This window comes from Dromiciops gliroides, chromosome 1, assembly GCF_019393635.1.
Source record: "Dromiciops gliroides isolate mDroGli1 chromosome 1, mDroGli1.pri, whole genome shotgun sequence".
Lineage (NCBI taxonomy): Eukaryota > Metazoa > Chordata > Mammalia > Microbiotheria > Microbiotheriidae > Dromiciops > Dromiciops gliroides.
In genome coordinates, this window is record NC_057861.1 from 755,574,914 (window position 1) to 755,601,024 (window position 26,111).

The following is a 26,111-nucleotide window of genomic DNA, read 5'->3' on the forward strand; positions in this document are numbered from 1 at the left end:
AAAGCAGATGAGGGTCTGGGGTCAGTCAGTGGAAGTTGTCCAGGGTCTTGTGGAGGGGGCAACAGTGAGTGTGGAGACTACCCCAAATCCTCCCAAACCTATGAAGGGGATACGATGGAACCTCATGGTGGCAAGGACAGGAGCAGATTTGTTGAGAGCTGTCCTCCCAGTCAAAATAACTACTTAGATGGAGTGACTTGCCCAGGGTCACACAGTAGTGTCAAGTGTCTGAGGCCAGATTTGAACTCATGTCCTCCTGAATCCAGGGTGGGTGCCTTATCCACTGTGCCCTAGCTGCCCCCTGTACTTTTTTTTTTTAATTTATTTTTTGGTGAGGCAATTGGGGTTAAGTGACTTGCCCAGGGTCACACAGCTAGTAAGTGTCAAATGTCTGAGGCCGGATTTGAACTCAGGTCCTCCTGACTCCAGGGCCGGTGCTCTATCTACTGTGCCCTAGCTGCCCCCTGTACTTTTTTTTTAACCAACAATTTGCCGGTGGTTCAAAAATTAATTTTCCCAACTTAACAAATAGATGTCGTTGCTGTTCTTCTGACAAACAGGCCATTGGCTCCGGCTGTTGGTGGTCAGTGAGCCCGGCCCGGGGCCAGAGGAGTGGTTCTCTAGCTGCTGTAGCAGTGCCTGTGTTCTGGTAGGCCGAGCTGCCCCCCGCCCCCCCGGGACACAGACACACACCCAGTATCCCTGGACAGGGCCACGTATCTAAGGTGCCGTGTTGTTCCAAGGACTACTGCTGGGCAGGCTTTGTTATCCCTTCCCCTCGTTGTTGTTTGTCCTTGGCTCTCCAAGAGGACCGTGACATCGGGAGGTGATGTCATCACTTGCACTGAATTGGATTCAAGTGAGGGAGGGCTGTGCAGAGTCACCAACCTCACTCTCTCCTCCAGAGCCATCTGGGTCCAGTGGCAAGATAGACATCAGGACGGCTGGATGTGTGAGGCAATTGGGGTTAAGCGACTTGCCCAGGGTCACACAGTGTCTGAGGTGAGATTTGAACTTAGATCCTCCCAACTTCAGGGCGAGTGTTCTATCCACTGTGCCACCAAGCAGCCCCTCATCCTTCCCTGTGAAAGACTGGAATTAAACATTTTGTTTTTCTTTTCTTTAGATTCTTCTTTCTTCCTGGGATACTTCCATAACCAAAGATGGCAGCCAATAAGCCCAAGGGCCAGAATTCTCTGGCCTTGCACAAAGTCATCATGGTGGGCAGTGGTGGCGTGGGGAAATCTGCTTTGACCCTACAGTTCATGTACGACGAGGTAGGTCAGGTTCCTTGGTCTTCATCCTTACTGTGAGTGGCTCTCTGTGATTGACAAAAAGGGCCTGCTGTGTGCCTGGCACTGCCCTGGGTGTGTCACAGTTCTCTCGTTTGGGCCTCAAAAGAGCCCTGCGAGGTGTGGGCTGTCTTGACCCTGCCCTTGTCCTCTTCGTGACTCGTGGCCCTGGCCTAGCCATGACACGCCAGGGAGCTGGAGGTGAGTCATAGACAAGCCCCTTGCCAGCCTGCTCTCCTTGGACAGGGGGCCCGGGGCCATGTTCTCTCATTCCAGATGAGGAGCCCTGAGGCCCCAAGAGTAGAGGGGCTGGGGCCTCATCTTGCCTGAGCCACGACTCCAGGCCGGCCTTCTTTGCCTGGAGCTTGCTGGCTTTCATTATGTAGCATCTTCCTGAACTTTCTCTGTCTCTTGGCCTTGGCGGAATCTCCTCAGGAAATATCCTGGTTCAGTTCAGTAAATACTGAGCCACCTACACGTTCCGGGTGTGCTGTGTGACAAGGTCCAGAACTGCGTTGGGCCTCAGTGTCCCCATTTGTAAGGCAGGGGTTTTGTGTGTGTGCAGGGTTTTAACCCTGTAAAAGTCCACAAAGATTGTGCAGAAAACAGCCTTAGCCATAGGGAGACAGAGTTTCCACACTGGGATTCTTGGATGAAGGTCCAAACTCCAATAGGAGCAGGGGCAGAAAAAAGGCTTTTGAAAGCCCTGAGCTTGGCGAGCTCTCCGGCACTGGATGAATAGGAAGCATCGCTCTTGGCATGGCCTTTGTGGTGTGGGGATACACTGTAGAGGTTGAAATGTATGCCGATCACAGATGGGGGTGCCGGGAGACTGGGGGGCTCCTGAAGGGGAGGCCCCAAGACTGAAGAAAGGCAGGGGAGGGGCAGAGTCAGGATTCGCACCTGGGGCCTTTGCAGAGCCAGCTCTTCTCTTGCAGCACACAGCCGTAGTCCTTCCTTCATGATAAGCCTAGAACAACAAACAAAGCCATCTTTTGACCGGGGCAGGGTTGTTGAGACTTCTTCAGGCTTGGTCCTGTGCTTGGTTGGGCACGGGCCTACCCTGACATTTGGTCAGATGGCGGATTTGCCCAAGAGCCCTGAAGGCTAAGCCATTAAGATGGGAGTTTGTTCTTTTCCAGTTTGTGGAAGACTATGAGCCAACCAAAGCCGACAGCTACCGGAAGAAGGTGGTCCTAGACGGAGAAGAGGTTCAGATCGACATCCTCGACACTGCTGGGCAGGAGGACTACGCGGCCATCAGGGACAACTACTTCCGAAGCGGGGAGGGCTTTTTGTGTGTCTTCTCCATAACAGAGCTGGAGTCTTTTGCAGCAACTGCTGACTTCAGGTATAGCTCCGGAGGGACCTGTTCTCAGCCTCCTCGGGCTCTCTGCCCTCTCACTTTTTCTTTTCCATCATCATTCTCTAGTTCACATCATAGCCTATGATTCTATACCAGTACGTGTAGACAAGCGCATTCTTTTAATACCTGGTATAATATTCCATTGATCGTGATGCGCTTTGTCACGTAGCTTGGTTTTGTGGCCGCCTCCCCTGCCTGACACCCCTTTCTGGACTAGTCACGCATTTTCAGGCCCACAGTGTTTGGGGGGACTTGGATCCCAAAGAAAGAAGCTGGATCAGGAAGAAAATGTATCTGTACAGTAGGTCAGTCCCTCAACACCAGCTTTTGATCAAACCTGTTTGGGAGCCCCCATGTTTGAAACCCTCATGGCAGACCCCTCCCCCAGCTTCTTTAAAGTTTCCAGTTTCTAATTCTATCCCTCCCTCCCCACCCCCTCTTTGAGGTAGTGAACAATCAGATAGAGGTTCAGCGTGCACAGTTATGTAGGACATTTCCACATTAATCATTTTGTCTGAGACTTGACTAAAAGAAAAGAATGAGAGAAAGTGAAAAACAGCCTGCTTCAGTCTGTGTTCAATCAGCGTCAGTTCTTTATTTGGCGGTGGATAGTCTGCTTCATCTTAGTCCTTTGGGACTCTCCTGCATCGTGTTGCTGAGAATAGCTAAGTCATTCACAGTTCTTCATCAAACAGTATTGCTAGTGCTGTGTTCTCTTCACTGTGCATGAGTTCATGTAAGCCTTTCCAGGTTTTTCTGAAACTGTCTTGTTTGTCATTTCTTATAGCACAACAATATTCCATTACAATCATGTACCACCTGTGGGCGGTTAAGATTAGCCCTGGGCTCTCAGGGTTGTTCTCTGAGCTGGGCTTGGCGCCCCTCTCCCTCTGCTTCAGCAGCTGAGCCGAGAAGTCCCCTGAGCTTTGCAGCCTTCGGGGGTGGCCAGGCTTCTTCTGCCCAGCCCCAGCTTCAGGTGCGCACAGCACAAAGGCTTAGTGCCCCTGCCAGCCTTGGACACCTGTGCTGGGGGAGCCAATGAATTAGATTGGCGTTTGGGGGTGCAGTCAGCCCGAGGTTTGAGGGGAAAGAAGGGTTATAAAGCCTGGGAGGTAGAGACACTGGGGGGTTTTCGCTATGGTGAAGCGGGGGTCGCTACAGAGAAAGACGTGAGATGGAGAAAGGAGACGCGGCTAGGGGGTTGTAAGCATGGGCAATGGCAGGAGAGAAAGTTTAAAACGCAGTCAGGTTGTATTTTACTTTTGTTATCCTTGTTTCTACATTTAACTCCAAGTTCATTCACCCAAATAAACCCTTTGCTGGTATTTACTTAAAATTGTAGGAGGCTTCCTAATCTTTTTCTTATCACTTTGGGAGAAGCAGTTGTGGGGATTTATACAAGGCCCACACTGAATCAAAAGCAGTCTGATCGCCAGCCAGGAGTTCACAGATTAATATTTGTTTTACATTGAATGGCGACCGACCGCAAAGGGACTTATGAACCAGTTATAATTTTACAGAGAGCTAGATAGAATTTTTTCAGATAGCCTCTAGTTATAAGTTTTTCAGATTAGCAGTTATAGTTAATGTATTTTTTTCATACAGTGTTGTTTAGCCATTCTCCAATGGATGGGCATTCCTTTTATTTCCAATTCTTAGTCACCACAAAAAGAGCTACTAAAAATATTTGTGTACAAATAAGTCTTTTTCTCTTTTGGGGGGATATCTTTGGAACATAAACCTAGCAGTGGTATTGCTGGATGAAAGGGTATGCATAGTTTTATGGCCCTTTGGGCATAATTCCTGATTGCTCTCCAGAATGGTTGGATTAGTTCACAAATCCACCAACAGTGGATTAGCATCCCAGTTCTCCTACATCCCCTCCAACACTCAGCATTTCCCTTTTTTTGATATATCAGCCACTCTGATAGGTGTGAGTGAGGAAGTGTACCTCACAGTTGTTTTGATTCTCATTTCTCTGATCAATATTGATTTAGAGCATTTTTTCATATGACTATAGATAGCTTTAATTTCTTTGTCGGATAATTGTCTGTTCATATCCTTTGACCATTTCTTAATTGGGGAATGACTTGTATTTTTGTATATTTGACTCACTTCTCTATATATTTGAGAAATGAGGCCTTTATTAGAGATACTTATAACAAAAATTGTTCCCAGTTTTGTTTTCCCTATAATCTTGGTTGCATTGGTTTTGTTTGTCTAAAAGTTTTGGGTTTTTTTTGTTTTTTGCAGGGGAATGGGGGTTAAGTGACTTGCCCAGAGTCACACAGCTAGTAAGTGTGAAGTGTCTGAGGCCAGATTTGAGCTCAGGTACTCCTTAATTCAGGGCTGGTGCTTTATCCACTGCGCCACCTAGCTGCCCTGTATTTTTTTTCATTGATTCCCTTGATATCCTTGAGCTTTTTGTTCTTCCAGATGAATGTTGTTATTATTTTTTCTAGATCTATAAAAGAATTTTTTGATATTGGTAGGCAATAAATAGGTAGATTAATTTAGGTAGGATTATCATTTTTATTATATTAGCTCAGCCAATCTGTGAACAATTAATATTTTCCCAGTTATTTAGAGCTGACTTTATTTGTGAGAAGTGTTTTTATTTTTTTTTTTTAGTGAGGCAATTGGAGTTAAGTGACTTGCCCAGGGTCACACAGCTAGTAAGTGTCAAGTGTCTGAGGCTGAATTTGAACTGAGGTACTCCTGACTCCAGGGCCAGTGCTCTATCCACTGCACCACCTAGCTGCCCCGTGAGAAGTGTTTTTATAGTTTGTGATCATATAGTTCCTGGGTTTGTCATGGCAGATAGACTCCCAAGTATTTTTTATTGTCTACTCTTATTTTAAATGGAATTTCTCTTTCTACCTGTTATTGCTGGACTTCGTGTTTTTTATATATATATATATATATGTATGTATGTATGTATGTATGTATGTATGTATACTGATGATTTATGTGGGGGTTTTTGTATCCTGTAACTTTGCTAAAGTTGTTAATAATTTCAAGTAGTTTTTAGTTGATTCTCCAGAATCCACTAAGTATACCATCATAATGTCTGCAAAGAGTAATAGTTTTGTTTACTCATTGCCTGTTCTAATTCCTTTAATTTCTTTTACTTCTCTTATTGCAATAACTGACATTTCTAGTACAATATTAAATAATAGAAATGATAATGGACATCCTTGTTTCACCCCTGATCTTATTGGGAATGTCTCCAACTTATCCCCATTACATATAATGCTTGCTGATGGTTTTAGATAAATAGTACTTATTATTTTAAGGTAAGCTCCATTTATTCCTATGCTCTCTAGTGGGTTTTTTGGTTTTTTTGCGGGGCCATGAGGGTCAAGTGACTTGCCCAGGGTCACTCAGCTAGCAAGTGTCAAGTGTCTGAGGCCAGATTTGAACTCAGGTACTCCTGAATTCAGGTCTGGTGCTTTAACCACTGCGTCACCTAGCTGCCCTCTCTCTAGTGTTTTTTGTTGTTGTTGTTGTTGTTGTTGTTTTTGCCGGGCAATGGGGGTTAAGTGACTTGCCCAGGGTCACACAGCTAGTAAGTGTCAAGTGTCTGAGGCCGGATTTGAACTCAGGTACTCCTGAATCCAGGGCCAGTGCTCTATCCACTGTGCCACCTAGCTGCCCCTCTCTAGTGGTTTTAATAGGAATGGGTGCTGTATTTTGTCAAAGGCTTTTTCTGCATCTGTTGAGATAATCATACGATTTCTGGTGGTTTTATTATTGATGTGGTCAGTTGTGCTGATAGTTTTCCTAATGCTGTACCAGATAAATCCCACCTGGTAAGTGTATGATTCCTTAGGATGTATTGCTGTAATCTCTTTCCTAGCATTTTATTTGAAATTTTTACATCAATATTCATTGGGGAAATTGGTCTATAATTTTCTTTCTCTGTTTTAGCTCTTCCTGGTTTGGGTATCAGCATTATATTTGTCTCAAAAAGAATTTTGCAGGACTGCTTCTTCACTTGTGTTCCCAAATAGTTTATATAGTATTGGGATTAATTGTTCTTTAAATGTTTGGTAGAATCCTCTTGTAAATCCATCTAGTCCTGGGGATTTTTTTCTAAGGAAGTTCATTGATGGCTTGTTCAATTTCTTTTTCTAAGATTGGCTTATTTAAGTATTTTACTTCTTCCGTTAATCTGGATAATTTTTATTTTTCTAAATATTCATTCATTTCAGTTAGATTGTCAAATTTATTGGCATATAATTGGGCAAAATAGCTGCAAACAACTCTCTTAATTTCCTTTTCAGTAGTAGTGAATTCACCCCTTTCATTTTTGATACTAGTAATTTGGTTTTCTTTCCTTCTTTCAAATCAAATTAAACCAATGGCTTATCTATTTTATTGTGTCCCCCCCAATAAAACCAGATTCTAGTTTTATTTATTAGTTCAGTGGTTTTCTTTCTTTGAATTTTACTAATCTCTTTTCTAGATTTCTAATTTGGTTTAATTGGGGATTTTTAATTTGTTCATTTTCTAGTTTTTTTAGTTTCATGCCCAATTCATTGATATGCTTTTTCTCTATTTTATTGATAAAAGCAATTAGAGAAATACATTTTCCCCTAAGTACTGCTTTGGTTGTATCCCATAAATTTTGATATGTTATCTCATTGTCATTTTCTTTAATGACATTATCAGTTGTTCTTTGACCCACTTGTTTTTAAGGATTAAATTATTTAATTTCCAATTAATTTTTAATCTCTTTCCATTGTCCATTTTTAATGTCATTTTTATTGTATTATGATCTGAAAAGGATGTATTTACAATTTTTAAATCATAAAAGTATTTTATTTTCCAGTTACATGTAAAGATAGTTTTCAACATTTGTTTTCATAGGATTTTTTAGTTCCAAATATTTCTCCCACCTTCTCTTACTTCTCCCTCCCCAAGACAGAAAGCAGTCTGATATAGGTTATGTATGTCCAATCACATTAAACCTATTTCTGTATTAGTCATATTGTGAAAGAAGAATCTGAACAGAAGAGAAAAACCTCAAAAAAGACCAAAAAAAAAAGTAGAACATTTTCTATCATTAATTCTTTGAAATTGTTTTGGATCATTGACCTGCTGAGAAGAGCCAAGTCTATCACAGTTGATCATCACATAGCGTTGCTGTTACTGTGTACAGTGTTCTGGTTCTGCTCCTCTCACTCAGCAACAGTTCATTTAAGTCCTTCCAGGTTTCTCTGAACTCCTCCTGCTCATCATTTCTTACAGCACAATAGTATTCCATTACATTCATATGCCACAGTTTGTTTAGCCATTCCCCAATTGATGGGTATCCCCTAGATTTCCAGTTCTTTGCCACCACAAAGAGAGCTGCTATAAATATTTTTGTACATGTGGTTCCTTTTTCCTCTTCTAAGATCTCTTTGGGATACAGACCTAGGAGTGGTATTACTGGGTCAAAGGGTATGAACAGTGCCATAGTCTTTTGGGCATAGTTCCAAATTGCTCTCTAGAATGGTTGGATCAGTTCATAGCTCCACCAACAATGCATTAATGTTCCCATTTTTCCACAGCTTCTCCAACATTATGAGATGAGAAAGGGAATCCTCTGTAGACATAGAAAGCTAGGGTTCATTTGGGTTTAAATTGCAGGGATTTGAATTGTTCTCTGGACCAAAAGAAAACTTTGCTTCTTAATCTTTGGTATTAGCATCCTAGTGAAACTGGTAATGTCTTTATGTTTCCTTTCAAATACAAACTTTATGTGCTTTTGCCTAAGGCTTTTCAGCTTTACCATAATAATTCTTTTTTTTTAATCATAAAAGTATTTTATTATTTTCCAGTTACATGTAAAGATAGTTTTCAACATTTGTTTTCCTAAGATTTTTAGTTACCAATTTTTCTCCCTTCCTTCCTCCCTCCCCTAGACAGCAAGCAATCTGATAGAGGTTATATGTGCCATAACAATTCTAATGTGCATTATGGTTTGTAATTAGAAATGTTACTGTCACTGAAAGTGTCATGATATTTCAGTTACTTTTAACTCCCATGTAAAAATAAAACTTTCTTTTGGGTTTATCAGCTATTTCTCTTATGCATAGGTAATTAATGAATTAAAAATGATTTGTGAGCCACTTGTTTCCAAAGTGTTGTGATAGTCCTAAAGAATGGTTGATCATGGGCAGCTAGGTGGTGCAGTGGATAGAGCACGGGCCCTGGAGTCAGGAGGACCTGAGTTCAAATCTGGCCTCAGACACTTAGCACTTACTAGCCGTGTGACCCTGGGCAAGTCACTTAACCCCAATTGCCCAACCAAAAAAAAAAAAGAAAGAAAAAAAGAATGGTTGATCATTATGCTTTTCAGAGGTTCAGAAAGGAGACATTATGGAGGAAATCTGCTTCTAAATTGGACTGGAATTATACCTGGTAACCAAGAATCTCTTTGAATTGAAATGGATATGGGGTAGTATAGAAATATAATTTACTGATTTAAGATCAAGAGCTGTTCTAACCAAATGGTAAGGACATATTCGGCACTTCTTGATAGAACCTTTCTTCCAGAGAAGTTCTATTTGTCTAAGTTTAGTTACCAGTGATATTCACCATCTGTTCTTTGTGCCTTTTTACTCAGTCTGGTTACGTACCTGCTTCTGTACTGGTGAGTGGTAGTGTTTGATCATAGCCAATTGAACAATTTATTCATCACCAAAGAACAATGAACCTCTAACTTTTACCCTATAAAAATAAAATAAAGGACAAACTGTGCCCTGAGTGGTTCAGACAGTGTACACAAAGTCAGGCCCCCTTCCCCTTTGTCAGTCAGCTCTGCTAGAAGTTAATGTATCCCTTTTATGAGAGTCTTTTTCTTTCCAATATAAATATTTTATTATTTTCCAGTTGCATTTAGAGATGGTTTTCAACATTTGTTTTTATAAGATTTCTAGTTTCAAATTTTTCTCCTTCCCTCCTGTCCCTCCCCATTCCCCAAGACAGCAAGTAATCTGATATAGATTATGGATATACAATCACATTAAACATATTTCTGCATTAGTCATATTATGAGAGAAGAATCAGAGCAAAAAGAAAAAACCTGAAAAATGAAAAACAACAACAAAAACAACAGAAATAATATGGTTTGATCTGCATCTAGATTCCATAAGTCCTTTGGAACTATCTTGGACCATTGTATTGATGAGAAGAATCAAGTCTATCACAGTTGAGCCACACCTGATGTTGTTGATACTACGGACAATGTTCTGCTCATCTCACTCATCATCAGTTCATGCAAGTCCTTCCAGGTTTCTCTGAACTCCTGCTCATTGTTTCTTACAGCACAATAGTATTCCATTACATTCACATACCCCAACTTGTTCAGCCATTCCCCAATTGATGGGCAGCCCCTCAATTTCCAATTCCTTGCCACCACAAAAAGAGCCCCTATATTTTTGCACATGTGATTCTTTTTCCCTTTTCCATGATCTTCCTGGGAAAAAGACCTAATAGTGGTATTGCTGGGTCAAAGGGTATGCACAGCTTTTGTAGGCTTTTGGGCATAGTTCCAAACTGCTGTGAGAGTCTTTTCTATTTTGTTTCTGTTTTGTTTTTTAGTAAGGCAATTGGGGTTAAGTGACTTGCCCAGGGTCACACAGCTAGTGGGTGTTACGTGTCTGAGGCCGGATTTGAACTCAGGGACTCCTGACTCCAGGGCTGGTTCTTTATCCACTGTGCCACCTAGCTGCCCCTGAGAGTCTTTTCTAAAGGAAGGGTGGTATCAGGCCAGCCCTAAGCCCTGGTGGCTCCTGTTGTGTCCAGGGGTCAGCACTCTGACTCCAACCTTCCTGCATGTCACTGCCTTCACTCACTCTCCTCTGGAGCCAGTCAGTCTTAAGCTGTTTCTCATGGTCTTCATTCTATGCCTTTGTCTTTGCTGTGGCTGATGCCTGCAGTGGCTTCTCTCTCTTAGTGCCCCTGGTTTCCTTCAGGCACCAGCTTCTGGCCCTTTGAAGCATTTCCTGTAGCCCCATGCTTCCCCTGCCTTCATCCCCTGAACTTTCTCTGTCCATGCTTAGGTATACTCACTCACGGTCTCGGCAGTGGTTTCGGGTTTCCTTTTTGTCCTCGTATTCCCATCCCTTGGCACTGGGCCTGGCACTCAGTAGGCACTTAATGTAATAAATGATTGTTCATCAGCAGACGAAAAAATAAGACTGAGTCTTCTGATCTTGTGAGTATCTGTCCAAAGACAAGTGGACTCAGTGTATCAAAACAGATGAGAAATCAAGGGGAGCGAATAGGATGGAGGGAAACATAGTTAGCAGTAGTAACTGGGAAAAAATTTGGAGCAGAGACAAGAGCAATGTAAGGTGATGATGACGGAACTTTGCTGGGCTATTGTGAAGAAAATTTTTAGTCAGGTATAAGGTACTATATAAATGTTAGCTATTGTTGATGCAATAATCAACCTCATGGGTGTTTTGTAAGGAAATCTCCCTTTAAAGTACTATATATGTAGTTTACTATTTAAAAAAATAAAGATGAGCAGGATGCTATCAGAAAAACCTGGACTTATATGAGCTGATGCAAAGTGTGAAATGTACTGTGTACAAAATAACAGCAATAGTGTGAGATGACCTGCTATGAATGACTTAGTTATTTTCAGCAATGCAGTGATCCAAGACAACTCTGAAGGACTTATGAAAAATGCAATCCATCTACAGAGAAAGAACTTATGGTATCTGAATACAGATGGAAGTATATTTTGTTGTTCTTGTTAGTTTCTTTTTCTAAAGTTTTTTTGCCTCTTTTGCATGACTGCACATGTATAACTTTATTGAATTGCTTGAGTTCTTAAGGTGGGGATAGGGAGGAAGAGAATTTGGAACACAGTTTTAAAAATCGATGTTACAATTTGTTTTTATATGTAAGGTGGGGAAAATTCTAAATAAATAAATAAAAATAAAGATAAATTAAAAAAAAAATTTAAATGGATGAAATCAACTACTCTGTGTAGATTTCCATTTGGTTTTTTATTTTATTTTTTTATCTATAGAGAAAGAGTGTGCTGATTTTTACTTCTTAAATTCCTCTTTTCCAGGGAACAGATTTTAAGAGTCAAGGAGGATGAGAATGTTCCCTTTCTTCTAGTTGGTAATAAATCAGATTTAGAAGATAAAAGACAAGTTTCTGTAGAAGATGCAAAAAACAGAGCCGATCAGTGGAACGTCAACTATGTAGAGACCTCAGCCAAAACACGTGCTAATGTTGATAAGGTAAGTGGTTGGCCAGGCTTTGGGTCCTCCTGTTGCTGGCCGGCCTTCCCAGGACCCCTGCAGCTGCTTTGTTCCTGCTTCCCCAGGGAGCTCCCTTTGTCCCTGGAGGGGCTCTGCCCTGACTCTGCACTGGGAGAAGTTTTTTCTGTAATGTCCTGCTTCAATTCTCCCAGGAGTGACCGCCAGTGAAACTTAGTGATACCATGAGTAGCAGGCACAGCCTTGGGGTTCGCCAGCTGCCTCAAGATGGGACAGGGCTGGTCGTTTACCAGGGATGGGAAGGATGCTTATTCTGCTAGAAGGATCATTGTGTTGCCTCTGCACTTGTGCCCTCCCCTCAGCTCAAGGCTGTCAGAGCTAGTGGGACTTGACTCAGTGACTGTATAATCACGTCCCTGCTCTGACAGAGTCAAGTCTGTGGAGAAGCAGCAGAGAGAAAGGAGGTAGAGATTTCCCTGCTGGTGACAGAGAGATGATAGATTTGGTCTTAGATGACAGCTGAGTGTGGCCACTACCCAAAACTCATTAGTGGTGGAGAGGTGAGAATCAAGGTGATATCCCACTTTCTCCATTGACTCCTAGACCCGGGATTCCTGAAGAGCCCCTCATTTTATGGAGGAGGCCCATGGAGGTTGGGGTTGGAACCCAGGTCCTGGGACTCCAGAAGCAGGGCCCTTTTCACAGTCAGTTGCATCACTTTGGGCCATGGCAGAGGCCTTGAGTGAGGCTGCTTTAAGAGACTGAAACACTGGGAAGCACATCCTTGTGCCTTTCTCCTTCTGGCCTCCTGTCCTGTCCGTGATAGTTCGACTCCAGTTGAGGCTGAGTTCACCAAGCATCATGCAGTAGGTCGCTCTAGATTCTTCTTTGTCAGGCTGATCCTCCTCCTCTGTGGATTCTCCCCCTTCTGATGCTCAGCCAACTTGAGAAGACCCTGATCAATGCTTCTTGAGTCATTGTTTGTGACAGCAGATACATCATCAGGAGGCTGCTCTTCTGTCTCCATGGCCAGTTGCTATGGAGCAGGTCTTTGTCATGCTGTGAGATAGGGTGGCTTTGCCGTTTCTTTTTCTTTACTTTTCTTTTCTTTTTTTTTGGTTGTGCAGTGAGGGTTAAGTGACTTGCCCAAGGTCACACAGCTAGTAAGTGTCAAGTGTCTGAGGCCGGATTTGAACTCAGGTCCTCCTGAATCCAGGGCCGGTGCTCTATCCACTGCGCCACCTAGCTGCCCCGGCTTTGCCATTTCTTAATGTGAGATATTTGTGAATGTGGCCTTAGAGAGGTTTGGTTTAATGAAATGGGCTTTTCTTAGCCCTCAACAGGAAGTAACCATTAAGACTTCATTCCTTCCACTGTTGAGAAGATAAACCTTCTCTATGAAAAAGGACATTTGTATACGTGGTTTTTGTTTAGTGATTTGAAGGCCTTTTCTAGTCTGATGCAGGAGTCGAAGGCAGTCCTATTCCCTAGCTCCATGTTTGCTTTCAAGTGATGGTCGAATCAGTGTTTCCTTTAGAATTTTGTCATTAAAAGCTGGGAGACTAAAAACATCTTGTGTTGCGTTTGCTCATTAAATGACCCTAGTTTCTCTCAGCATGGATTGATTTGCTGGAGTGTTAGACATGAGCTAATTTTGAATTCAAAAGTCTTCCCATGCCGATAGAGTAGAAGGGCTTCTGCCGCTGTCCTCAGCATAGAGAGTGCGCTGTATCCACAGAACGCAGATGCAGATGCTGCTGAGATCAGGTTGGGGGTATAGCAGGGAGGCTTTGGTAGAAGGTCAGTCCTGAAGAGCCACTTAGTTTCTCTCCAGTGGCTTCTGTGCAAGAGGTTAGAGACATTGTAGAATGTCTTTTATTCTAGACATTTTTATCCGAACTCTGCCTTCATGACCCCTCAGTCTTAGAGGAGGGGGCTGGGGGTAGAGGTTTGGAGAGGACATTAGAATAAGTAACAACCTGGATGTAGTGTCTTCGGATTTATAAAGCACATTCCTTACAGTACCCCTGAGAGGAGAGTGCAGGTATCTCACCAATGGAGGTGAAATCACCGAGCACGCCAGTGTGCGCACTGAGACCTTACCTAACTGTGATTCGAAAGCGTGGCACATATGGAGGGAACGTAGATGGGGCACTTTGCAAATCTGAATGCAGCCTATACATGTTAGATGGTGGTGTTCTTCATGTTGTTGTTATTGTTCAGTCACAAAAGCATTTGGACCTGATGCCAAGACGACTTGGGTTCAAGTCTTGCCTCAGATACTTGGCAAACTCTGGAACCTTCCCCTCCCTCCCTTCCTCCCCCCCCCCCCCCCCCCCCCCGCCTCAGTTTCCCATCAGTAAAAGGAAGAGGTTGGACTTGTAGACTCTAAAGGCCCCTTCCAGCTCTTAAGTAAGTCTTGGTTCTGTAATTCAGTTCCCAGTGTCTGGTCTGCAGCTCACAAGCAGTGGGAAACTGAACAAGTCACCCCGCCTTGCTGTGGATTTCTTTACCAGCGCAGAGAGCACTCTGGACTCTGGGGGCCTCTAAGGCCCCCATCCCCATGGCTTGCTTTTCCTCTCAGTGACCCATGGAGTCCAGGGGCCCCAGGCCACCCAGTCATCTAATGGGCATCTTGTTTGGTTATTGTAGGTATTTTTTGACTTAATGAGGGAGATCCGAGCGCGAAAGATGGAAGACAGCAAAGAGAAGAATGGAAAGAAGAAGAGGAAAAGCTTGGCCAAGCGGATCAGAGAGAGATGCTGCATTTTATAATCCAGGCCCAAACTCCTTCCTTATCTTGACCACACTAATAAATGTAATTTATAAGCATTGCCTCGGAAGGCTCAAATGACTGAAATTACTTTAGCATTTTGGAAATGGCCGTGTAATCACTCAAAGCATGAATGGGAACTGCACTGAAAGTCACTCACTGAGGAAAGAAAAAGATGAATGTGGCTTCACCAGGAAGCAACGTTCAGCCCATTTCATAACTGCCTCCATGATCATAGCCCCCGAATGTAGAGAGTGGGAGGGAGGGAGGGAGGGAGGGAGCGCGCATGTGCGCGTGGGTGTGTCTCATGGACAGTGTTTCTTGAGCTGTTAAAAATAAAATAAAGATTGGGGTGGGGTGGGGGTGGTTGAGGGGGAGCAGGGGAGAAAAGATCACTTCCTATGGTTTCTTGTAAAGCATAAATTTTATATCATTTAAAAAGTCTCGATCTACTGCCTTGAAAAATGACAGTTGTGAACACAGTAGCTAACAGAATAATGGGCGTCCAGCTGATCTCTGATGTTATGAGAGAGGAGCAAAAGACTCTCTCTGCATCCCTTTACAGGGAGAGCCTGTAATCCGCATGAATCCGTAATGCCTGGAGGGATTCACTGAGAGAAAGGAGGGGTGTCAACTTGCATGGGGAGATGTTTGAACATGCCTTAATTTAAAATCTGAAAACTAGCAGGTTGCTGCATGGTTCTGCGTCAGTTCTGTTCGAATACCCGGAAATCCGTGGGACTCTAGTTCCTGGGCCTATCATGTATGTGCACAGGGTTGGGAGGAGGCCAGTTTTTATGTGAATGATTCTAAGTGACTGAGCTTATCTGCTCATCTCCTTTCATTCATCTGAATTTGAAATGTGTGCCATCCTCTGCTTCTTGGAAACCAGGATCTGGAGTCGGTCACATTTAATCAAGGAAGTTTGAAAGGGAAGGCCGGTATGGAATGATGGAAGATGAGGGGGTCCTGCATGCAGGGAGGGTCTACCCCAGCCCCTCATGGAAGAACCTTCTCTCTCTCTTATGTTTGGTTGGAGAAATTAACCTTGAGTAAGGCGTGAGCTGCCCTTCAGTGTCTGACACTGCATGCCTGGCTCTGGAGTTCGGCATAGTGAGAACTCCTCCCCTAGGGGTGAGACCTCTGGGGAGAAGGTCCTCCTTGCCACTGGTTAATCACTGGGCTTACATTCACAGAGGGAACATAGGATGGCCACATTGGCATCTGTATACTGGAGTGAATCACAGCTCTTGTCATGGTGGTTGGAGTGTGTTCATTGATGGAGAACATTCTCACCACCATTTCATACTTGCTTAGTACCAAGCAAATGAATTTCCCAGAAACCTGTTTTTGGCATCGGCATCTCCAATGTGAGCACCGATCAGATCAGCGTGCTGCCCCAAGGCAGGTGGGCCTCCTGTGGCTCCCCTGGAGAAGAAATGATACGCCAATATCTGACTTATGTGGAGCTCCGGGGGGAAGTGGGGGAGGTCCTGTCGCACAAGGTTTTCTTTGTACATCTGTAAACCGATCATCAACAGTTCAAAAATGTGTTCAGGCATTCTAGTTAGTGAGTGTCTGCCTGCAGCTCTCCACAGTAGACGTCCTAGGGATTGGTTTTAGAAGCGGCCTTTGGCTTGTCGTGTTAACTATCTATCATTGAAGGATTTTGTATATGCAGCTTCCATTTAGTAGGCTATACCATGTGCAGAATTAAAGTCCCTGTTGTAACCATGGCCAGGAATGCCATTCTATCTTCATGTGTACTCATTTCATTCTTATCAACCAGGGAACCTAACCACTAACATTGTGATTCTGCTTCGATACCTTTATCCTGGGTACTGAGGTGCTATGAAGCCAGTGGACACAGAGACCTCCTATGTCTTAGGCTGATGCCATTACCCAACTCTTTTACTTGCAATTTGAGCCATTTAAAGACCAATAAACTTCTGGTTTTTTTAATCCTCGTGGAGTTGTTTCATGTTTAGAAAAGCTTTGGTATGTTTCTATCTTGGCCATGAAGTCATTGATGCACAAAGCTTTTGAACTTGTGCCGGCTGGGTTTTTTCTTTGAGCATTGACTTTACATTAGCAGGTATTTGGAGGTTCACCATCAGGTCTGGGAGGGCTTTGTGTGGAAGGGGAGCTATAGTGTACACACCTGGTGATGGTTCACTGGCACAGGTAGGAACAGGCGGCTGCTCTCTCACCAGGACAGCTGCTAATGCCTGCTGAATTCCCATCCCGTGGGGAGCCCGGGTGATTGTCAGAGGCATGATTTCCAAGCTTCTCAGATGGCATTATCGATTTAGAACAAAAAGGAATCTCAGAAGCCATCTATCTAACCTTCTCACTTCAAAGTAGTGAAGTGCTATGGTCACCCATGTTGAATAGTAGAGCCAAAAATTGACCCCAGGTGTTCTTGATTCCAAATCCACCACCCATTGCTGTCTACCATGGTACCTCTTCACACTAACCAGCCTACCCATTCGATTCTATTCAATTCAAGGAACATTTATTATATAATTACGATGTGCCAAGCACATGGCAGGTGCTTGGTATTTCACAGAAGTTAGGGTTGGAAAGGACTGCAGGGCCATTCGGTCCAAGTCATACTTGAAAAGGAATCTTTAGTGTAACATCTGACAAGTAGGTGGGCGTTGTAGACCAGTGGGGGTGGGGAAGGAACCCACTTTTTCTAAGGCAGTCCATTTGGGGACATCTTTAATTTTCAGAAACCCTTTTCTAAATTCCTCAGTTTTCCCTTTTGTAACTTCCACCCATTACTTCAGTTCTGTGGCTAAGCAGATTATTTAATCTTCCGTAGACTAGTCCTTCAAGTACCTGAAGATATCTGTCCTCCATTTTCTCCAGGATAAACACCCCCAGTTTGTTGAAAGACAAAAAAGTGCCCTGACAGCTGATGTCCTTGGGAAAAGCATCCCAATGAAAGACTCCTATTTTCCCTATACTTAATTCCTACCATCCTCAAGGCCATTAGCTGAGATAGGGATCCATTTTAATGGTTAGACCACTGCGGGGTCTGCAAAGTAAAAGGAACCTGGAATGATTTTGAGCTCAGAACTTTTCAAACAGGTTCGTCTGAATGTAGGGCCTCTGAAAAGTGTCGTCTTCGCTTTGGGTGATGGTCACAAAAAGGCTGTTTCTCCAGGTTGAGTCAATGGGTTTGCTTCCTGCTTCAGACACTCCAGCTACAAGTGTTTGGGTGCTGGGTATCTGGGTATTGGTGGTGTAGCAACACAGCCCAGGATTTCACATTTAGTTTGAACCCCAGAGTAGCTGGACCATAGCCTAAGGGTGTCTCATGCTATGATTCTGTTTTCTCCATGAGATGTGATCCAAGCAGTTACTAAGCCTTTTCCTTCCTCATGACAGACCAGCCAAGGCAAATTCTGTGTCTGGAATATCATCTTTGCCTCTTTGTTAAGCTCTATTAACCCCAGCTCCCCGGCAGTTCTTGTGAACATCCCCATTGCACCACACCCATTATTGCTTCGCCTTTTTTTTTTTTTTTTTTTTTTGGTGAGGCAATGGGGATTAAGTGACTTGCCCAGGGTCACACAGCTAGTGTCAAGGGTCTGAGGCCGGATTTGAACTCGGGTCCTGAGTACAGGGCTAGTGCTCTGTCCACTGGGCCACCTAGCTGCCCCTCATTGTCGCTTCTCTTACCTAGTCATGGGAAATAAGGAGAATGGCCTTCAGGTCTTCATGGTTTCATTAGTCCCGTTTATTCCCTCTCTTCTAAGGAGAGCTGAGCCAGTTCTGTGGAGAGCCTTCAGGGTTTCCCCTAGGAACAAAAGCACTAATAATGACTGTCTTGGGGATAACTTTGATGGCAGCAGAAATCAGGGAAGGCAAGGAGAGGAAGATGTTTGGGATAAAAACGGTCATCTTTGGTCAGCCTGAGTTTGATTGGTTGGTGGGACATGTGCCTGTGGTCCTCTGCAAAGGCTGGTCTGAAACAGTAGAAGGTGGGCTAGAACACCAGTGTAGGGCATAGAAATTCGGGGTGTCCTTATCCCAGCTCCTACTTGCGTTGGCCTGTCAGGCCATTAGAGGGCCGCTGACCACATCTCCTGAACAATCTGAGGAGTACCCCTGAGGGTCACTGGGTTTCTTGGATGACTGGGCTTGAGCCTCCATTTTGCTGTGTTTTCCATAATTAACCTGTTAGCCTCCCTGCCCCACCCCCCATCATTGATTGACTTAAGTGATTAACTCCCCATTTCAAAATAAACATGGGATGCCCAAATTTTGATATCTCCATTCCAAACGTTCATCTGGACTATTTGTGCCTAACCTGTGGAGGAGCCTTTTGAGCTCATGGTGGTCTGATCAGCCACAGTCAGAAACACTGTACCTTGTCACCAGCAGAGTCACGTCGTTTTTGGTCCTCTTTGAGAACAAAGGACAACAACCAGCCAACCAACAACAGCTCCTCATATCGATGTCACTAATTAACTAGCTTTCACAAAGGGAAATTTACCAAGAAGTGAGGATAAAAATGACATGCTCGCACCTCTGGTTTGAGGACTCATTGAGCCCTTTTCAGGACTGTTCATCTCCCTTTGGTGTCCGCCTGTCACCCAGCTCGCCCCTGTGGCTCCAACAATTGTAGCATGTACAGAAGCAGCAGCACAGCAAACCATCTTGACAGATGAGCTAAACCAGGTTGAGGGTAACTGAGGGGTCTCAGACCTGTCCGTGATTTAGAGAATGCCTACCCCAAGCATGTGAAGACTTTCCCCCTGGCAGAACGGGAAAGATCCCAAGGTCATTGCATCACGGGCTATTGCTAGTAATCCTGACTTTTGTCTTGCCACTGGACTGCTTTGATTGTGTGTGACCCTGCCTAACGTAAATCTAATTCATGCACAAGTCAAAACACCACCCCATGATGTCACTGGTCCTCTTCAAAATTGAAGGATGAAGAACAATAATAACCATTGAACTTAAAAAGCATTTTCCCCCAATACCAGAGGCAAGCTGTCTCTTCTATCACCTCAGTCCCAAGGAAGAGAGAACTCAAATTTAAAGGCATCCTCCCCTACCAGGTTCACTTCTGAAAGTGGCATTGCCAGTAGACAAGTCATTCCCTTTCTTACAGGACAGATCTCAGTGTCAGTCTACTACAGGGCAGGGTTATTGGTGGTGCCTTAAGGGCTGACCTCCTCGTTAGGCTTGGCTGCCAGAAAACTCTGGCAAGGACTAATTTCCTAGGCATATGCCAGCTTGCTCTTCAATCTTGGGAAATTCACAGATATCTCCTCTCCTCCTTCACCAAAGAGCAGGAAATAACATGCAGAGACAAAAGGGTGGAGATGCCACAGGTTTGTGACCAGTGGGTGAGCCTAAGTAGGGTGCCAATATGTCTGGCACTCCCCTCTGGCTACCCAGAAGATTATAGCAATCATTTCCCTGACCAGTCTCAGGAAAAAGAGACCGAGGTAGAGTCACTGAGAATTTTTGTTGGACACTCAACTCTAGGCCCTCTTTTCACCTTGTTTTAAGCAATCAGGAGAGAGAATACTTGAAGTCCACTCGGGGACTGCATCCAGTAGATCGTGCTGTTTACAGTCCAAACACTGGCCACTCATTGGCCAGTACCTCGTTGCACTTGACTTGAGAGTCATCCACAAGGAGGTTGTGGCCAGAACAGAGGGACTAGACCAGCTCACCAAAGAGACAGAAGGGAAGGCTGAGGATGGATCTTGAAGCTTGGAGGGCTGACCTGTAGAGGACAGGGAAAGGATGAGGAACTATTTTATTCAGATTGATCACACTTTCTGCAAACACACCCTGTGCACCCTTGCCTGTGATTTCCTCTCACCTACAAAGGTAAGCTGGTTCCCATCTCTCCCCCTGCCAAAAACTTACACGTCTCAAGGTCCAGCCCAAACAACTCTTGCTGTGAAGTTCTCAACATGTGCTGCCATGCATGTGGTCAACCCCCGAAGGCAGGAAGTGTGTCTAGTGCCTTTTCTTTTCTTTTCTTTCTTTTTTTTTTTTAGTGAGGCAATTGGGGTTAAGTGACTTGCCCAGGGTCACAGAGCTAGTAAGTGTTAAGTGTCTGAGGCCGGATTTGAACTCAGGTACTCCTGACTCCAGGGCCGGTGCTCTATCCACTGCGCCATCTAGCTGCCCCTGTCTAGTGCCTTTTCATGAAGCACTTGCCCCTTCCTGAACTCTGCCTTTCATCTTTTTTCTCCTTTTCCATTTTTAGCATTTTGTAGTTATTGTAGACCCCCAAATAGCTTTTGATGGTGGTGCTTTTCAACTTTGAAGAATTAATAAGACTTTATTAAGCACCTACTATGTCCAAGAACTTTGATAGATAGACAGATATTGAAGACACAAGGACAGAAAAATGAATGACCCTCAAGGAGTTAGCAGTCTGTTGGATACTGGCAACATGTATTTATGTTGGGTATATGCAGAATAAACAACACAAAAAGGAATTAAACACAAGACCCTTTGGGAAGGAAGGGCACTGCCCAAAGGGAGGGAGAAGGGGACAGGAAAGGTTTTCATGCAGAAGGTCTTCCCTGATCTTAAGAGATGGAAGTGGGGAGAAGGGGCATTGCAGGAATGGACGCATCCAGTGCAAAAACAGGAGAGAGAGGCTGTGTTGTGTGTGAGGAACAGAGAGCAATTTAGAAAAGCAAACATTTCCTCACTGATTGTGCTGCATTTTTCTTGCAGGCTGATGATAATTGCAGCACACATACAAGGTTTTTACCTCTAAAAACAGGTTTTATATGACTAGAAATGGTCTTCAAAAGAAGTCACGTTTTGTTCCATTCACATCAGCTTGGCAATTATTCGTTACTCTGCTTTATACATACAAAGCACATATGTGATGGTGCTGCAGATGTGAAGGTCAGAAAGGCCCTGCCCTCAGCATGTGTGTGTGTAGGGGTCAGTTGCTAGGTATAGACAGAGGTAAGTGTTTTGTCTGAACTTGCACAAAGTTCCACTTGAGGTGTGACTTGATGGAGATGATGAGAAACCAGGTATTCTCTGCCCTGACTGCCTTGGGTATGGGAATGAGTAATGGGCCAGATTTGACTGCACTGAAGAGAATAGCCAGAGTGTGAACTTATTAGAATAGGCAGAAAAAGACAGGGCTGGAGTAGAGAATACACCCCAGCAACAGCAGGAAAAATGACTGATGGATCACCGGGAACTGGCCAGTGGTAACCCGGCTTGTAGGAGGAGGGATGGCATACTCTATTGCACCCTATCTCCCCAGTGGACTTTGGAGGTTGAGTGGTATTGTGTAACTGTTTCTTGTTTACTCCATAGGGAAGAATGCTGAGATCGCTGGGGGTACTTAATGACCAAACTGTTCTCTGAGTGAAGGAAAGAAGATGCTGCAAGCCTCTAGGTGGGGGGAGCCTCCTCCAACCACGGGGTCTTTCTTAGTTGTATCTTCTTCCTTGATCCAGGTTCTGGTGAAACTGCAGATGGTCAGAAGAGCTGCCAGATGTCCAATGTCTGAGCCTTGGAAGGAACCAGCCCTTTGAAGCAACTGGTTTATCCCAGCCTAGTACTGACTCTGCTCAGGAGCTGAGACACTGTGACCTGTAAGCAAGGTCATTCTTCTGCCATGCTGCATTCAGAGGTGAGTTGGGGGGCTTTAAGTTTGAGCTGATGCTCCTCAGGAACTGAGGTGGTATAAGAGAGCTCGTGCCCCATTCCATTTGGGGTAGGGTGGTGGTGTACTTCTTGCTATATTTTGTCATTAAAAATTTCTTTGTAGGGGCAGCTAGGTGGCACAGTGGATGAAGCACCGGCCCTGGATTCAGGATGACCTGAGTTCAAATCCAACTTGAGACACTTGACATGTACTAGCTGTGTGACCCTGGGCAAGTCACTTAATCCCCATTGCCCCACAAAAAAACCCCCCAAAACCACCACCAACAAAAACCCTCTTTGTAAAAGTTGATGGTAATGGGTTGATAGTGAGCTGCTAATCATTGGGTTAAGCAATGATATAGGGGAGATGCTTATTATTGGTAATTGATACTGGGGAGAACATACTGGAATGAGAGAGACTTGAGGCAGGAAGACCAATTAGGAGGCCTCTACAAAAATGTAGGAGAGAAGTCGATGAGGGCTCCAACTAAGATGGTAACTCTCACTGATGAGAAAGAGATGGTGGAAGTCCAATCAATGAGCTTTGGCACTAAGCAAATGTGAGGGGTGAGAGAGGGAAGAATGGAGAAAGACTCCCAGGCTGCAAACTTGAGTGACTGCAAGGATTATGGCCCCTCAACCCAAAAAGAGAAGGCAGCAAGAGAAGTGGGTTGGGGAGAGGGGCGTCCATGAGTTCATTATAGACATGTTGAGTTTGAGGTGTCTACAAGCCATACAGTCTGGGAGCTGTTGATGTGAGACTGGATTTGAGGAGACAGGTGGGGTCTGAGCACAGCGAGATGGGGGAGTCCTCTGCATGGAGGTAATGGTAGAATTCCTGGGAGCTGATGCAGGAGGAGAATGGAGAGAGATTACATCTAATGACCTATCTCTTAGCAGCAGCAGGAGGAACAGAGCCAACAAAAGACAGGAGCCTTTAGATTTCCAAATGCCAGACCACCTGCCCGTTCTCTGCCTGGCATCCCAGTGAGAGGCAGGGGCACACACTTCTGCCCTTACTCTTCTCCCACTGTGCCCTCTGGGAGCCCTGTTCTATAGGTAACAAGCTGCCCTTCACGTTAGACCTTTGCCCTCTCCCTGGAAGGTGCTTTGCACATGTTGGGGGCAGGGACTGCTTTGTCTTGTCTGGGTATCTCTAGCAGCACCTGGCAGAGAGTGGGTGCTAAGTAAGTGCTTATTGAACTCTCTAGGAAATAAGAAAGAAGAAGAAAATCAAGCAGCTGCCTGGGCATCCAGGCTCCCTGGGGCTGTGGGGCAGCCACTCCAGATGGCCTCCTCGAGGTGTCAGGGAGGGGCACCAGGGCATCCCCACCAAGCCTGTGTTTTTTATGCACAGGGATTTTTAATGTACAGACTCCCAGGCAGGGCTTTGGTCCCTGCTGGGAGGATGCTCTGCTGCCCCCTGGTGACCACTGGGAGAGAAGGCCCTCTGTCTCTGACATGGGGGCTCCCTCACTTCTTCCTCCTTCTTGCCTTTTTTTTCTGAGATGGAGGGAGCTCAGTATGGTGGCCTCTGCTGGCAAGGTTCTCATCATCAATTCAATCAGCAAGCAATTATTAAATACCTACTGTGTGCCGGGCACTGTTCCAGGCCCTGGGCAAAGGCAGCAAGGCACACATCCCTGGCCTCCAGCTTGCAATCGGCTGAGGATGTCGGGGAGAAGAAGGGACAACATATTCACAGTTTCATAAATACCAGGTAGATCCTCCTGAGTCAATAGTGAACTAAGGCAGGAGTCAGATACAAATAAAGCACAGGGCCAACTCCTGGTGATGCAGAAATAGAAAAGAAAAGCAAAGAACTTACATCTCCCGCAAGGAGGGTGCATCCCCCAAACAGCATCCCACCATATGTGTATATGTATATGCATACACAAATCAGCATGGTGTGAAGGACCAAGATCTGGCCTTGGAGTCAGACGCGGACGAAAAACCCGGGCCCTGGGCGTGGCACAGTGCGGCCCATGCACACAGTGGAGAGGCATACGGAGGGACACCGGAGTTTGCTTTGCCCAGTCCCCAGGTCCTGGTGCGCGCAGCAAGGGGCTCAGCAGCAGCCCTGGGCGCAGCCAGCCCGAGTTTCACCTGAGAGAGGAGGTTAATAAAAAGAGACGCAGGGAGATGTAAAGGGGGTCAACAAAGTGAAAGGGGCTTTCAGTTAGAAGGAAGAGGACTAAGGAAACAGTATGGAGAGAGCGAGAGGATGCTACAAGGATGCTAAGGAGACATGGAGAAGGCCAGAGGAATGGGACAAAAGAAAAGGGGGCTTTTCAGTTAGGAGGAGGACTAAAAGAGACGCTATGGAGAAAGCAGATGCAGGGGGACGCTAAGAAAGTTGCAGGTGCAGCTGACAGAGAAAGTGGAGAGTTTGTTGGCCGAGGTTTCAGGTTGTATGTCTTATTTTCCTGTATTCTTATTTTTAAATTGTCTCTCATAAATAAACCCTCTGCTGTTAAACTGGAAGAGGCTTCTTAATCTTTTGCTTATCAATTTGGGAGGAGCAGTGTGGGGTTTTATAAATGGCCTGTACTGAATTAAAAGCAGTCAGATAGCCAGCCAAAGTCTACAGATTAGGCCCAGTTAAAAATATTTTTACATTAGAATGGTGACCCAGATGGGACTTAAGACCCAATTATAATTCTTCAGTTATTGATATAATTTTCAATTATAGCTATAATTTTTCAGATTAGCAGTTATAGTTAATTTTTTTTACAGTATATATTGGCTGTGTGACCTTGAACAAATCACTTGGCTTGGCACATAGTAGGCACCTTTTACATGCCTATTGACTTGTTGACCTAACATCTTAGTGCCCTGGGCATAGATCGAGACGGAATCCTTACTTGGGATTCCCTGTAGCAGTAGTCTTGTCCCTCCCCAAACCCTATAGACATGTAGATTTTTATCAGCCTACCCTGTCTTGAGCAAACATATATGCGCTGCAACAATTCATCAGTGTCCTTTTCCAGTCAGCTCACCCACCTTGACTAGCTGTCCTGTTTTTGAGGGGGCAAGTGATAGTTCAAAGGCTTTCCTAAGCCCTGCCCGAGTCACAAGTTTTCCATTATACATCCCAATGATGCCTCAGGAGACATTCAGTCCTATAGTGTGTTGTTTAAAATCTAAATTGTGGGTTCTAATCTGCCCTCCCCCCAGTCTTGGGGGGAAGCTGGCTAAAATCACTGATAAATTCAGCAAGAGTTTAGGCCTTTAAAGATTTATTAAAATGTATATTATAAGTTAGTGAAGAGAGAGAGATTGAGAACAGATTCCTCATAGCATGGAAATCCTAGCTCAGATCTAATTCGGTATAGCCAGAGAGAAAGAAAGCAATTTCCTTTCCTAGAAGCCCACACGAAATCTCTCACCACCAAGCTGGTGTCCAAATGACTAAGAGGGCCCCCTGCCCTGTTCTCCATCTGCCACCACGCTCGTTCCTCTTTACCAAAAAGAGTTCTTCTATGAGCGAGAGTCCACTTCCTAGTTCTTCTCTCTCTCCACCAAAGGGGAGGTCCTTCAAGCTGGTTGGTTGAGAGTGGTCTCTTGAGGCAGCTGGGTGGTGCAGTGGATAGAGCACTGGCCCTGGATTCAGGAGGACCTGAGTTCAAATCCGGCCTCAGCCACTTAACACTTACTAGCTGTGTGACCCTGGGCCAGGCACTTAACCCCAGTTGTCTCACCAAAAAAAAAAAAAGAGAGAGAGAGAGAGAGTGGTCTCTTGCTGAAGTCAGTAGTACACCAACACATCACTCAGGGCCAGCCAGGTG

General features: G+C 44.7%; 1 protein-coding gene across 4 annotated transcripts in view; it reads left to right on the top strand.

Annotated features, from left to right (window-relative positions):
• Nucleotides 1-14,728, top strand: part of RALA (RAS like proto-oncogene A) — a 57,643-nt gene extending 42,915 nt beyond the window's left edge. For 3 of the 4 annotated variants that reach the window (XM_043963990.1, XM_043963984.1, XM_043964000.1), the window contains 4 exons: nt 1,127-1,277; nt 2,435-2,643; nt 11,738-11,912; nt 14,544-14,728. In XM_043963990.1, coding sequence (XP_043819925.1) covers nt 1,164-1,277; nt 2,435-2,643; nt 11,738-11,912; nt 14,544-14,666 — 621 coding nt within the window. In that variant the 5' untranslated portion in view covers nt 1,127-1,163 and the 3' untranslated portion in view covers nt 14,667-14,728. Of the gene's footprint in view, nt 1-970; nt 1,003-1,126; nt 1,278-2,434; nt 2,644-11,737; nt 11,913-14,543 lie in introns of those variants that run through there. The other variant, XM_043964009.1, reaches the window with a different exon arrangement.
• Nucleotides 14,729-26,111: the final 11,383 nt, after the last annotated feature.